The 16,327-nt window shown below is 40.6% G+C and overlaps 1 protein-coding gene across 3 annotated transcripts in view; it reads right to left on the reverse strand.

Annotated features, from left to right (window-relative positions):
* Positions 1-194: 194 nt before the first annotated feature.
* Positions 195-16,327, reverse strand: part of LOC128696729 (probable nuclear transport factor 2) — a 29,345-nt gene continuing 13,212 nt past the window's right edge. For all 3 annotated transcript variants that reach the window (XR_011393197.1, XR_011393196.1, XM_070094427.1), the window contains one exon: positions 195-1,993. Coding sequence is in view for 1 of the 3 variants with exons in the window: in XM_070094427.1 (XP_069950528.1) it covers positions 1,883-1,993 (111 nt within the window). In the remaining 2 variants the exon portion in view is untranslated. The remainder of the gene's footprint in view (positions 1,994-16,327) is intronic.

The raw sequence follows: 16,327 nt of genomic DNA on the forward strand, positions 1-16,327 counted from the left end.
AGTTACCGATTCCCTTTCCTGTATATAGATATAATAAAAGATTTACCTTTAGCAACCATGGTAAAGACCAAGTCCGTCCTTGTCAAAACTAATGAAAAAGAGTACATATATAAAGTTCAACTATGAATAAGATTTATCAATAGAGTACAAAATAATTAAAAATAAAACTTATTACTAACAAGGCTGAATAAGACTTTTGATTATGTAAGAATATCATTTTAATTAAACTACTGATGATGCAAGGGCAATTTTACATGTGAAAAAGTTACCCAGGTGCCCTTGATATAGGAGACTGAAGGGAATAAAGTTGGTACTTTGACTACCCTATAGATGCTGCACCTAAAATTGCCAAGGATCATTTTATGCTTTTAAGGACAACAAAAAATGAACAACACTACATATAGTGGCAGATAAATATAACCTTTTAAATATGGAAACAAAAGGAATACATTAATCCTTTTAAGAGTGATTCTTTCCCCTTAGCTTCAATATCAAACAATCGTGTTTTGTATCAGAGTGAAAAATGTAACACTAAGCACCATTCTGTAAATATTCATTTCTGATTATATTACAAAGTACAATTCAAAAACAAACATATCTCACCGAGTGATTCTGATGTACAAATTCACGGGTTATCATTGAAACCAGCAAACTTATAACAATGTTAAAACTAATGAATTAATGGCAGATTTCCCAGACAGTAAGAAACAAATCACAGCAACATATTAACCATGCAACTGTGTTAAAATACATACGAGTTCTCACAGAGAAATTATAAAAGAAATAAATAAAAGTGCACGGTACCATGACAACAAAATGATAAATTATATCCACTAAGTTGTTATAATTGAGAGTGCAGTAATAAAAAAAAAATAAATTTACAAATATAAAAACTTTCTAGAACATATACAACAATGTTAATATTCAAGTCAGCTATCTATTAGGCAGACATTGTACCAACCAAACTGTGATATACATCAAAGGCCAGATATTTATGTAACATGTTAAAGTATAAAGCCAAAACCAGTTTATAATTGCCTCTGAACAATAACAGTCATTCATTAATCTGGAGGACATGAGTGACTATCAACAAGATAGATATTGTGTTAAAACTAATTAGTACTGAGGAAATCACTCATCATTAGCCTTTAAACCAATTTGAGGCTCATACTGTCCTCTCCAACGATATGTTTTAAGTGTTTGTGTGCATCAAAAAAAATGTCAAATCAGTAACAGCAATCCTTAACCTAGCAAGTGGCATTACTCATTCAAAATTTTAGAGAAACTTATGAAACAGCATATTAAGCAATCTTAACACAGATACAGCCAAGAAAGTGCCACCCAAAATGTATCTCAGTTAGCTGTTCCCAAACTTGCATCTGCACCATATAACAAAAGCAATAAGTTCCCGTTTCTGGGACATTATTTAAGCGTATGAGTTCGGTGACAATATTCACAATGTGACTGCCTTGTAGTAACTTCTTGGAAATGCCATTTGCAAACCTTAGAATGTAATTAGCAGATCAATTTGTGTACTCATGTTCATCCATTAAACATCTTATTTTCCTGTATTCACAAGTACTGCTTTTCAAGTTGGCTGATGCAGTAGTTACAGAGGGAAACTGCACACGCATTGTGCAATCTTTCTTCAAAAGAATGTTAAGTATTTCTCAGACAAATTAAGTCTATTACAAGAGCCATAAGCATGTCTTGCATAAAACATGTTCTCATCATACTGCATGATTCCTACAAATGGCTTCCAATTCATATTTGTCACTCATGCACTCATGATTATAGTTTAATTTGATTGATAGCCTGTGGTTGGAAATGATGATTCACTAGCTGATGTCCATGGTCATGTGATTGACAAAAAAGCGATGATCTAGTGGTTATGAATGACGAGACGGAAAGAGTCATGCTGGATGTAGAAGGATTCATTCATTGGTTTGAGAACAAACGTCTGAGAGAATCCATGAACCGGGTCCTCATCCATCTGTGAAAATCATAAAAATTAAACATATTATACCACCAAATATAAGCTAACTTGATTTATCTGTATGATACTTTGTTCCTTTGACAAACTTAACACTTAGCGACTCAAAATCGTAATGACACTATTGCAAACAAACCATACCACGGGTGGGGATAGAACCCGCGATCAGAGAGCTAGAGCATCGGTCTGGAGTTTTATGGCTCTCTGATTGCAGGTTCTATCCCCGCCTATGGTATTTTTTTTTTTTAACACTTAGAATATCAAAATCCTCCTCAAGGATTTTAAAGGTGGTAAAATATTCCTCCAAACATTTCAAATGATTTTGTGTTATTAACTCTAAAGGATCACCTGAAACATGCCAAATAAATTTATAATGTAACTCAGTTTTGAAGAAGCAATGAAATCATTTCCTTGAACATAAAAATAAAGAAAAATGAGTTGCTCTTAGCAAATCCATACAAATTAGAGTAGAAACATTAATACAGCAAGATGCAAGTAAAAATGGGAAAAACATTTATGGGAATAAAAAAAATAAAAAAAATAAAAAAAAAGGAACAAAGCACTAGGTGGCCATGCAGTTTGCATGAAGGGTATCCACTGCTAATAGGACTAGTATAGTAACAAACAAACCTAAGTATTTATTGTACACGAGTTCTATTAATACAGCTGAGAAGCTTTATATAACACCCACAAACAAAAAATGCAATTTAATGGAATAGATAATTTTACAATAAGATATTAATATGGTTTACTATATTAAACAAGTTAACTCTAAACATGCATTAATAAGCAGCTCCCATTAACTGATATGGCTCTTGGGGAAGAAACACACAAGGCTTTCTGGATACTGTGGAAAGACACTGGACTTACTTTCTACTCATTCACATCTAAAAATTGCCTAATTATTTTGTATCTTGCTAAAGGATTTAATTGTTTAGTCAAGGCATGATGCAATCATTTGTATATGCATTAGCCTCTTCCGTTTTGAAGTTTTACATAAGAACACAAGGAGCACTGCAGCAGGCCTACTGGCCCATGCCAGGCAGGTCCAAATTGAGTACTGTCATTGCAGTTATCACTTCAGTGACAGTACTAGAGTTTGTTCTCATCCACAACTATTACCAAACTACTGCTTTCCTATATCCTTTCTTAATCCAAATTTTTCCAACTTGAACCAATTGCGGAAAGTCCTGTCTTAGTTCCCTCCATCACTGTCTTGTCAGAGGTGCAAAAAATACTACAGTTCAAAACTGCAAACATCTCCATCCCTCCTTCAGAGTACAGGCACTGTACGTCTCGCCTCAAGGACTCCTCTGGCTAACTGATTTCCCTCAATCCCTTGTTACATGTTACCTTGCTCAAACAGCACTACAAATCATAAGCACTTGCCTCCACACACTCCTATCTATCGGGCTCACACATACTTCCTGGTTGTTTGTGTCGCTCGAATACAAAACACCTTTACCCCAACCTTACCTAGTATGATCCCTACCCCACCTTCCCTCCACTACAGATTTATACTTCATCCAAGTCACACTATTTTGTTACACTTCTCTAAATGTTTGAACCACCTGAACCCTCTTCATTATTATAATAAAAAAGAAGCGCTAAGCCACAAGGGCTATACAGCGCTGCAGGGTAGGAAAGGAAGCGAGGGTATTGGGCAGCAGAAGGGGGAGGGGAGATCAGTAGGTTACAGAAAACAGCGGGGTAGGGAATAGTGCAGGGTAGAGGGTAGCAAGAGATCAAGGTAGAAAGGGCTGAAGGTATCATCAGAGTTTGTGAAGTCAGTCAGTTATTGTCAAAAAGTCAATGAGAGAGTCCGGATGAAAGGTGGGTCCATCAGCGAGAAGGGAAGGTAAAGAGAGAGCAGCGGAGTGAAGACGACGTTGGAGGTAAATTCTGCGTGCTCATTGATAAAGTGGGCAGTTTAACAGAATGTGGCTAACCGATAATGGAACTTGATAATTCTCACAGAGAGGAGCAGGGCACCTCTCCATGAGATCCATGAGTAAGACGAGTATGGCCAATGCGGAGACGGGAGAGAGTAGTCTCACAACCTCGGCACTGGTGACAAGACGGCCAGTAACCTATACTCGGTTTAATAGACTGAAGTTTGTTACCGAGTAGGGTAGACCAACGTTGTTGCCAACGGGTGTGAAGGTGGGTAGCTATTGCAGCAAAATAGTCCGTAAATGGAACACCTCTATATGAAACTGGTAGGTCATGTACTGCTGACCACACAGCAGTGTCTTCCTGTTCATTGCCCTGTACGTCAACATGACCACGGACCCAACAAAAAAAATATCTTTATGCTTGGTAGAGATGCGGCGTAGCCAAAGTTGGATACAGAGGACTAAGGGGTGAGGTGTATCAAATTTCTGTATAGCCTGTAAAGCACTAAAGGAGTCTGAGACAACCACAAATGATGACACAGGTATAGATGCAATACGGATTAGTGCTGCAAGAATGGCACACAATTCAGCAGTAAAGATACTAGCCGAAGATAGTAAATGCCCTCGTACGACGCTGTCCAGAAACACTGCTGCGAATCCTACGCAGTCAGAAGACTTAGAGCCATCTGTGTACACTGCAATGGCATGAGAATGAGAGTGGAAGTGGTCAAGAAAAAGAGAACGGGAAGCGACCGTAGACAGTTGGGCTTTCGAGCAAGGGAGAGAGAAAGAACAGACTCAAACAGCTGGAACTTCTCAGGGGGTAGGGAAAAGTGAGATGCTACATGAACATAGAATGGTGGTAATTGAAGAGAAGACTAGAGCAAATGTAGGCGAAGAGAGAAGGGACAGAATAAACAGGGGCGGCAAACAAATAATGCCTACTAATATCAGTGACCATTCTATAAATGGAAGGATTGTGGAGATCATGAGAGCGTACATAGTAGCGAAGGCAATGGGCATCACGGCGATCGGATAAGGATGGAAATTTCGCTTCTGCATAGAGGCTCTTGACAGGGGAAGAGCGAAAAGCACCAAGGCATAAACTTAATCCTTGGTGATGAATGGGGTTAAGGCTAGAGAGTAGCAGGAGAGGCCGCTGAATAGATCTGGTCACCATAATCAAGTTTCGATAAAATGAGGGTGGAATGTAGGCGAAGGAGAGTTCGACGATCAGCTCCCCATAAAAGATGAGCAAGGGTTTTAAGAAGGTTCAGCCGGCTGTGACAAGTTGCCTTCAGAGAGGTAATGTGAGGTTTCCAGGATAACCTACGGTCAAAGAGGAGGCCCAGAAACTTGACTATCACGTTCAGGAATACGAGAGCCATAGAGGTACAAAGGATGATCGGAGATGACAGAGCGTCTAGTGAAAGTAATTTGGTGGGTTTTAGTGCTGGAAAATTTAAACCCATGTGTGGTGGCCCAATTGGAAACACGGTCGACTGCATGCTGGAGAGAAACTGTAATGAGGTGACAGTCAGCGCCTGCACAGGCAATAGCGAAGTCATCAACATAGAGTGATGACCAAATATTTGATGGAAGACTAGAGGTCAAATCATTAATAGCAAGGAGAAAAAAGTGTTGTGCTCAGAACACATCCCTGGGGGACACCTTCAGCTTGGATAAAGTCCGGGGAGAGCACATTATTAACCCGAACACGGAAATGCCTGTCAGTTAAAAAGTTCTTAAGGAAGGATGGTAGATTGCCTCGAAAGCCTAAGGAGTGGGCTTGGGCTAAAATATTATACCTCCAAGTTGTGTCATATGCCTTCTCAAGGTCAAAAAATATGGCAATAACCGAGTGGTTATTTGCAAAGGCATTACGAACATACGTATCCAAGCGTAGCAAGGGGCCTATGGTAGAACGTCCCTTACGAAAGCCATATTGATGAGTGGAGAGTGTGTTGTGTCTCTCTAAATACCACACTGAACGTCTATTTACCAGGCGTTCCATCACTTTGCAAACTGCACTGGTAAGAGCAATGGGACGATAGTGGGAGGCTTCATGTCCCATAGTGCCTGGTTTGCGGAAAAGGAGAACAATGGCAGAATTCCACGGCTGTGGAAGGACTCCTTGTCACCAAATAAGATTGAAAAGGCGTAATAGGACTGTAAGGGCTGACTGATGTAAATGTTGTAGCATACGAATATGAATGTCGTCGGGCCCAGCTGCCGATGATTGGGAAGCGGAGTGTGTTGCCTCCAGTTCTTGAAGTGTAAAAGGCACATTATACTGTTCTTCTCTGAGAGAAGAAAAGTCCAAGGGTGCTAACTCTCTGGCAGACTTTGAGGAAAGAAACGAGGGGCATAGATGGAGCCCCTGAGAAATACGAACCAGATGATTGCCAATTTCATTGGCAACATCTAGTGGGTTTGCTATATCAACACCGCCAACCCGCAGAACAGCAGCCGGGTCAGGAGAATATTTACCACTCAGTTTTCGTACTTTTTTCCAGACTGCACTCATAGAGGAAGCCAAGGTGATGGTGGAGACAATCTCACCAGCAAGTGCGTTTAGCGTCACGGATGACACGGCGAGCAATCACATGCTTCTGCTTAAAATCAAGAAGTCTCTCCGTGGTTCTATTGTACCTGTACCTGCCCCACGCAGTGCGTTTCAAACGTACTGCACGAGCACAAGCAGGAGACCACCAAGGCACGCATTTCTGAGAAAGCCTGCCCCAAGTTTGGGGCATACAATGAGAAGCTGCGGGTAAAACAGAGGACGAGAAGAGGTGTAAAAGCTCATCAATGGAGGACGAAGAAGGAACCTCACTAAAAACAGTTAGTTGTGAGTAAAGGTTCCAATTTGCCTGATCAAACTGCCAGCGTGGGATACGAAGAGGTGGTGAATATGAAGGGGAAGTAAGAATGATTGGGAAATGATCACTGTCATGTAAATCCGGGAGAACAGACCAGGTGAAGTCTAATGCGGCGGAGGAAGAGCAGACTGAGAGATCGACGCAAGAGAGAGTGAAAGTCCAAGGATCAAAATGGGTGCGAGTACCTGTATTTAAAACATGGAGGGGGTGGGTAGCAAGAAAAGCCTCTAACTGAATGCCACGGGAATCACAGTGAGACCCCCCCCCCCCAGAGGAAATGATGGGCATTAAAATCGCCAAGTAACAGAAGTGGTGGGGGTAATGACGAAACAAGAAAGGCAATATCCGGAATAGATAATGCCTGAGAAGGAGAGAGATATAAAGAACAGAGCGTATACCACCTATGCAAGTGGATACGGGTTGCTGTGTAATGCAGCGAAGTACAAACAAATAGCTGATGGTACGGAATATCAGTGCATAGAAGAAGGGCACTATCATTAAAGGTCCCATCAGGAAAATGATCTGAAGAATACAATAAATTATAGCCTGAGATGGGATAGATAACAGCAGAGTGTAATTTTTGTTCCTGTAAGCAAACACCAACAGGGGAAAACTGGGAGAGCAACATCTGAAGCTCACCCCGATTACCCCTGAGGCCGCGAATATTCCACTGTAAATAGGCCACGATTGGCAAAGATAAAGATACCTGAAATCCGCAGGTAAGGGTACCTACGGACTAGAGGGGTTAGAAAAATCCACGTGCGGTGGCAAAGGAAAATGTTCAAGTAGCGAAGGAACGGTGCGTTGTGAAGAAAGGAGTTGCACAGATGGAGAAGAGAAAAGAGAAGGAACAGATTGTGGATCAGTGTCCATTGATGGTTTGGTCTCTGCAAGATATTCAGAGATTGCTTCAAGTGTTTCGGAGTTCAGAGACGTCATATGGGAGACAATATTTTAGATGGAAGGAGGAGGAGTTTGAGTAAAGATCGGAGCTGTAATGGATTGTACCAAGGTAGGGGGGAGGGGGGCGAAAGGGTGGAGGGAACTGGAGAAGTGTGGGAGGGGACAGAAGAGGCAGAAACCCAGGAGGTGCCAGAAGAGGAAGAAACTTGGGAGGGGACGGGAGGAAGGCACAATACGAGGAGGAGGATGAACCTCCACACTTGTAACGGAGCCAGTGAAAGGGGAAGATCTAGGTACAGAGACCGGGAAGGAAAAATGTGGAGGTGGATGAAGGGAAGGAGGGGTTAAAGGAGATTTGTTGGACCTCTGAGAAGTAGAGGGACGATTGGGAGGAGGTGTCATACGAGGTCTTGTCGATGCCGGGGTTTGTGAGGGAGAACACGAAGAAGTAAGGACAGCAAAAGAATTAGATACAGGAGTGACTATGGGACTGGCAACCGCAGAGGAGGCTGCAGAAGATGGGACCCCAGAAGTGGGGAGACGTTTTGAAACACAAGAATAAGAAACACGGGGTAGTCTCCCTTGGAGGCGGAGATGAGAAACTGCCATAGCATAAGGGAGACTCATGACAATTAAGGCAAGAGGGAGGTCGACTGCAAGATGTATTAGAATGGTTATCGGCACCACAAACTGGGCATTCGGCAATAGATCTGCAATATTTTGCTGGGTGGCCAAATCGCCAGCAATTCCTACATTGTTGCGGTGTAGGGATCACCTTCCGAACTTGTAACCGATGTCCTGCTACATAAACAGAGGATGGAAGTTCACGGCTGTCAAAAGTTAAACGAGCCACATTGCCCGCAGGCGGGAAGAACATAAGTGTCTACCTTGAGAATTGGGAGATCTTGGAGTTCTAGCTGTTCGAGAATGTCATTGCCACATGTCTGAAAATTCTGTTGGATTATGGTATGGGGCAGAATAACAGTACCACTACTAGAATTGAGGGAATGATGTTTTTCGATAGTGATAGCAATAGTATCGATATGTGAAAGAAGAGAAAGATCATGAGCTTGGGTAGAATTCTGGACTGTGATGATGCGTGTACCACTCTTAAGAGCATGAAAGGAAATGTCTCTACCAATGTGGCGTAGGAGCGCTTTGCCAATACTATGGTCAGAAAGATAGGCAGTAGAGGAAGTCGCACGTAAAGTGAAGAATTTAGTCACTTGTGCAGTCTGAAACTGAGCGTGGAAAGGTATTGAACGACGTGTCAATTTTTTCTGAAAAGAACGAGAAGGTGGAGAAGTATCATCAGCAGGTAATTGTCGTTGGCGTTTAGGCATGGGACCAGAGTTGGTCCGACGTGGAACGGGCCGGCGATTCGAAAATTGCCGCACCGTAGAGGGAGAGGCCGGAAGCATAGTCAGAGGAGAGCGAAGGTCAGATAAATCGAAGGAGTCAGTCGAGGCCTCGGTACCTGAAGCGGGTGAGGAAACAGCACCGGCAAGAGGTACAGAGGCATGAGCAGTGTCCGAAGAGTGGTCCAAAGACGAGGCGGGGTCAGAACAGGGTGCGGTATCAAGAAGCGGCCCGGGGGTAGCAGGTTCATGGACTAGGGCTGCCATGGTTAGGTTACTTCTTTCTTTTTGTTTTTAAGAAAAAAAAAAGAAAAGAAAGTAAAAAAGAAAAAAAAAAAAAGAATAAAAAAAAAGGGGGGACCAGGGAGGGATAGTTCCTAGGAGGAATGAAAGGGCCAGAAATCTCCCTCCGCGCCCAAGAGGACCTCAGCACCGCAAGTAGAGCAGATGCAGCATGGAACCCGTGCCATACCCTACCCATCATGCCAGTAAACCGGCAATCCGGGATAGCAACCTCACATCTGCCGAGCTACCTCGGTGGACAAAAGAGAGGGCGGCCGGAAATCCGCCACAAAGCATACCTCCTTCGGGCACCACCCCCGAAATCCGAAAGGTGGCTTCCAGAGATACACCCGTCACCTGAGAGACACCCAAAGCCACCCTCCGGGATACCGGAGAGGGATCGGGACATCCCCAGGCAATCCAGATTCCACGGCAAACTACGCCACCGCCAAGAACCTCAACGGAATGGGATGGACCCCGGTACCCTTTCCCCTACCTAGGAACTAGCGTGCCTGTGGGAAAAAAAAAAAAAAATCCCAAAGGCCAAAAAGGAAGGGCAAAAGGGAGGGGTGGAGAGGAGGAGGAGGAAAGGAAAAAGGGGAGGATGGGATAGGGAACGGGGGATTGGGGGGTAATTAGGTTCGGTCTGAGGAAGGAGACCGACAGGTCTAATTCCTCAGACCAAGAGCCTCTTCACCACGCCAAGGAGCCCCCCTTGAAGAAGGGTTGGTCTTTGAATTCGTTGCAACTTTACAATCTTTCTGAATGTAATGACACCAAATGCATGAAATGTAGTGGAAAACCTTATGGAATTTTACAGGCAAAAAAGTTAGTGATCTAAGCACAATTTATGCATCTGCAATTTCACCAATTAAGTCCTGTTTTAAGACAACTATATTGCTCCATTTCAATCATATTCTTAGCTATTTTGCTAGTATGCCTTCCATTCTAGTGATTAAACAAACTGGAAATTCAACTATTAAGTGCACAGAAGTCAGTAATTTGGCCAGTTTTTTACACAAAATTAAAAAAATACCAATATAAAAATAAATAGTACAAAATAAACAATATAGACATTCCTGGCACTAAAACATTTCCTCTGTTCATTTATCATGTCCCCAGGCCACCTCTATTAAACTTCCCTTTCATTTTGAATTGATAATCACACAAAAATAGAAGATTTATTCTATATCCCAGATAATAAAATACATATAACCAGGAATGATTGGCTGTTGGCATCCCAATAATTAAATTATACCTATTAAAAATTCATAAAAGAGACTGGCGGGGGTGTAGGGAGGCTTACCCATCTGCAGGAAAAACTGTAAAAACCTAATATATCCACTACTTTGAGCCCAAGTTCAAGCTACTTCTAGTTCTGTAACCAACAAAAATCATCTCTGTTTCAGTAGTATGTCTTCCATTCTATTTAATGACAATCAAAAAAAAAAAAACAGCTAATAAAACCATAAAATTCATCTTAGAAAATGCCTCTAATTCATTATTTTAGCCTTTACACTGTCCAAATTCACAAAATTAATATTGCTGTGTCCACTTTTTTTATTTTTAATACATTTTCTACTTAAATGGTACAGAATCTTCTTCTGAAGGTAATGACAAAAAAAGTATGAAATTTGATGACTAATTTATGGAATTATGTAGGACCAAAGCTGGTGGTCTTGACAATTTACACACTGGTGATTTCACTTACTTTGAGTCCTATTTTATGCCAATTCTAGTGTTCCACTTGACCAAATTCTTAGTTATTTCACTAGCATGCCTTTCTATCGACTGAACACTAAGAAACCGCCCATTCAATAGTATTTCAATTATCCTATGACGTGCACAAAGGTCAGTAATTTAACATATTTTACACAATTAAAATATTAAAATTTAAAAATAGTCCATAATAAACAATTAGCCATGTCTCCAGCCCTCTCCTATATTACACTTGCCTTCCTTTTTGAATTCTTATTCACAAAAGATAGATTTACTCTTCCTTGGATAATAAAATATAACAAGGAAAAATTGGTCATGTTTACAGCATCCCAATAATTTAACCAGACTTATTAAAAACCCTTATTAAAAACACCAACAAGTCGCAATGTTAAACCATAAACATGGCAACAGTTTTGTTTTTCCCATCAAGCACCACGTTAGGCAGGATTTTTATTAAACTGTGCACACTTGCTGCACTGAACCATTCTCTCATATCTAGGCCAAAACTTACCACTCAGAGCTTATCTAAGCTGAGCTAATGATGAACTACATTATGGACCCTGGACTCAATGGTGTAGTTCTGTGTAACAGAGTGAAAGGGTTAAACCAAATACGTAGTCAGAGTTTTGCTTTTCCTTTCATCCAACACGCAGGGTAGAATTTTTTTAATATTCTGTACACTCACCGCACAGACCCATTCTCCCGTATCTAGGCCAAAATTTACCACTCACAGCTTATCCGAGCGAGCTGAGCTCACTCAGGTAAGCTGGCATAGAATAACATGAGGAACCCTGGCCTCAACGTAGTTCTACATGATAGTCACTGAAAGAATCAACTTCTTATTCTCCCTGCTTTTATTTTTCTCTTTAACTGAATATGACGACTCCTTAAATGCCCTGCCCCTCTTTTGATTTGCATGTAAATGCTTCTCTTTTGACCTAGGATATGTTTTAATCTATGGTTTATCCATCCAGGCCCCAAGACCTTGCTTACTCCTAATATACACGAGGCACAAGAAAGAGGTTTATATAGACAAGGTACATGCAAGGGTCAGGTACGATAAACAGTAATAAGGTCTAAAGGTGGGTGGGGCAACATGTGCCCAGGTAGCACATGGGTCAACATGACAAATGTTATAACTTCCTGTACCACCGTATTTGTTACTTTAAGTTGCTTCTCAGCATCGTAATGACCTTAAATTTGGCGTCCTTATGACAAGCTGGGTGTCATTCTATTTCACAAAGTGTCCTCTGGGGTGTCCATAAATTAATCTGGACAAACAATAATAATCTGCAGGTCATGGAGGCAGTAGAGCAGGGGAGATTATACAAGAGAGCTCAAAGTATAATGCTACATTTCAATAAACAAAAAACATGAAATATCTGATTTTTTGAATGAAGTCAAAAGAAAATAGTGTACAGCAAGAATGAGCAATTATTTTGGCTGGTGGGTCACTTCATGAAAGATGGTATACTTCATGAGCCACACAATACAGATGCCAATACATAATACAGTATTAGCAAGAAGTAATGTCTTGTATTTGTAGAGGCAGAATACAAGGACAATATTAACACAAATTTTTAGTAAGTAAATAAATCTCTTAGCTTTCTTTCATTATTAATACTAATACAAACACTAAAGGTAATTAAAATATGAAGTCAAGGCACAACATAATTAGTAATTTAGGTATATCAATCTTGCTGGCTAATAGTCTTACCTTGGAGGTTGTCTTTATCCTTCCCTAATGAAGTCGAGGGAAGATGGAGCTCTGATGTTTTGAGTGCCCATCTTCCGTATAATGATTAAAGTTTTTTTTTCCCCCCCAGAATGATAAATACATGACAGGCCACAATTCAATGGACCAAATTTATCCCAGGGGCTGAATCTTTTCCAGCCTGGGTGTACATTGTGCAGTGCCAGTGAAGTCTGGGGAACATTTAATGGGCAATCTGGTTCTGCCAGATGAAAATATTTACAGTATCCTGAGTAGCTTACTGAGGTAGTGGTATTCAACACTGGAATAGTGGTGTAGTGTAAGAGAAAAATAGTTCAAAAGTGTTATGCCTTAAAAAATTAAATATAAAATAAAAAGAACATACAATAATAGACTGTGAAGTGGGAGGATGAAATGAGGTATAGAGTGGGCACCAGTCAAGTTACCATAAACTTCTTGAAGGTAAGAACACAGGCAATAAACATGCATTGTGCTCAAATGGGAGGAGCTGCCAGAGCCTTTAGCCCTTTCATGTAAAGTTTTAAATCTATCAGTTAAAATTACTGGGTCAGTCCCAATTGTTTTATTAGACAGAAAAAAAAGTTAGTGACCAGCAAGGTATAGGATAGGGTATGGCGAGGCAAGACTGAGGCATTGCCTGATACACTTACGCCACTTCACCGACCTCATCCCACCCCAAACCAACATGGACCATCATATAAAACAGACTCTGGTGTCTCCAGAGTTCCAAATTGTTGTATTACTGAAACTGTTTTATAACACTAAAATACAATGAACAGCATTTTGGATTTGAGACAGAAGTGTAGCCATTTTCTAAACCTGCACTTCCCCCTCCCCAATCCCACACACAGCTTGGAGTGTTAACCCTTTCACTGTCCAAACCACCAATCAGAAAATAGTTCTCAGCGTCAAAATAAAAAAGTGAAATGGCAGAGAATCCTTTTTAGCAGGTAATGACACCAAAAGTACGAAATTAGCGGTCTCGGCCACGAGCATATCTACAGAAAACAGTGCCTATGGAAAGCACTGAAATTGTGCCCCTGTCCAAACATCTGACACCCATCTTTTAAATAACTTTACCATAAAATAAGCTCAAAAATATAAGTCAAGCTTGTTAATCTTAATTAACAAATTATAGCACTACATGAAAATTACAACTGCACCTTCCTTGTTTTCACTGATGGTTTATGACGTGTTCAAATTCAATTTTTTTCAGTTTCTTCTCTTTCTACACTTAGCAGAGCAAGATCACAGTCTGCCTTGACCCAAGGAGGCTCTCAAATACAAAAGTATTAGTTATAACTTGCTGAATGATCTCTCACAGCTGGCGAAGGAAACTGCGATGGTTAGCATTATCTAAATAGCAATCTCGGTAAACTCTGGCAAACAGTGGATGCCAGCATGTGGACGAATTCGCTCTGGTCACAGGTATTCTTTCATGACAGGATCAAAGATGGACAGTAGTTTCAATAAGCCAAGGAAATTTCCCCACACTGGAGTTATCATCCAGTTGAAGTGCCTCCCTGTTTCCTCGAAAAGCCAGGCTTTGAGTGCAAGGAATTTTGTGCACTGAAGGATTTTCATCAAGATATTATGCCACTTCCACTTTTCATGTCCATGTTCTCTCTGGCAGCCTCACTTTTCGTCTTGTCACACTTTTATTTATCTGATTTGGCTTCTTCCTCAGCTTGTGACACATTTGTACTTGATCTACCTTTGGATTCTAACAAACCTGTAGCAGGTGCAGGCAACTCCATGGAATGTGTCTTAACAAGCTGTTCTGGGCTTTTCAAAGAAGGGCATGACGAACTTGCTTGACATCTGGGCTTCCTCACTAACTTTCGTTTCTACCGTCCTTCAGCTCCACTTTCTTTCTTCATGAAGAAATATTTCATGGTCTTCTTACACAAGGAGATGGCACTTTTAATAAGAACATTAAATTTCAGAGTCTGCACAAAATTCTAGACCACCTCCCTAGTCTGCACAGGAGAATGGTCTTACTGCCAGTTGGCATTGAGTAGTGGTACCATGAGGTATGTAGTCATATAGCTCCCAGCTCTATTTTTACCTTATGATTTACATAAGTGATTTAACCATCTAGCCATCCTAGTGCTTCTCACCCTCACTCATGCTGTATAGTCCACCTACCTCATTCATTGTTTGTATATTATGATTATGTCCTCTCTGTTAATCTATTGTTTTAGCTTTAAGTTTTTGTTCTGCTGGCTTTCTTTACAACTTCATTCCTCAGTTCGGGTGTAAGTCTTATTGTACTTGAAGCATTTTTCACCCTAAGCGTTTAATCCAAACTACTGGCAAGGGTTCACAGTACTTAAGTCATTAACCCTTTTAGGGTCCCCAGGCCCTCTCCGAGACTTGTTCTCAGGGTCTCCAAATTTAAAAAAAAAAAAAAAATTCTTATGAAAAGATAGAGAATCTTTTCCCGATCATAATGACACCAAAAGTATGAAATTTGATGGAACACTTACGGAATTATGCTCTCACGAAGTTGTCGGTCTCGACGATGTTTATGCATCGGCGATTTTGCCCACTGAGCCCCATTTTTGGCCAATTCCAGTGTACTGGTCAACAAAAATCATAACTATTTCGCTAGAACTCCATTTTTTATATCGAATGAGTACAAGAAACCACCCATTTACTGATTTCAACTATCCAATAAAGTGGCCAGAATTTAGCAATTTTGCCAATTTCACACAAATTTCAAAAGATGCCAATTTCCAAATAGGGTCCAGAATAAACAAGAAAGACATTCCTGGCACTAAAATAACATTTCTTCTGTTCATTAGTCACGTCCCCACGCCCCCCTTACATTCTTTTGCTTTCCACTTTGAATTTTTATTCTCTCAAAAAAATAGAAGATTTACTGTTATGCAGACTACTGTGTTAGTGTAGAAATGGTATAAATAATATCAGTGCACTTGTGAAAGAATATTAGACTCACCAGTTGACATGTATTGAACGCTTAGCATGATTTGTTTACTTTTGAACTTTGGTAAAAATCGAACATTTCTGCTAATTTGAGTTCAATTTCAAGGTACTTTTTATTGTAAAACCAGTCAAAATCATCTCAATTTCTGTAATATGTCTTCCATGCTATAAAATGAGACCAGAAAAACTAGAATACAACAATAAATACCATACGAAAATACAGTGCAAAGTCACTGTTTTAATCCAAAACCACGGTCAAAATTTTTTTTTTTTCTCATTACGCACTGTGTGCTGCAGGATTTTTTTTATACTTTGCACACTGACCACAGACCCATTCTTTCATATGTAGGCCTACCAGCTTTCTCTCACTAGATTTGAGGGCGCTAGAATTTAGGCGTACTAGTACGTCAAAAACCCTGGTGCGTAAGCCGTGCTAGTACGTCAAAAACCCCGGAAGGGTTAACAGTAACTTAAATGGAGAAAGAAAATCCTTCATGTAAAACAAAAAAGCAAAGAAATATTGAATCTTAATTAGCTTCTCTAGCTATGCTACAAGAACGGAACTGCCATATTTAAAGAATCAGAATTGGAAGTAGATAGTGCAATAAAAT

Source organism: Cherax quadricarinatus, chromosome 46 (genome assembly GCF_038502225.1).
Source record: "Cherax quadricarinatus isolate ZL_2023a chromosome 46, ASM3850222v1, whole genome shotgun sequence".
In the NCBI taxonomy this organism is placed as follows: domain Eukaryota; kingdom Metazoa; phylum Arthropoda; class Malacostraca; order Decapoda; family Parastacidae; genus Cherax; species Cherax quadricarinatus.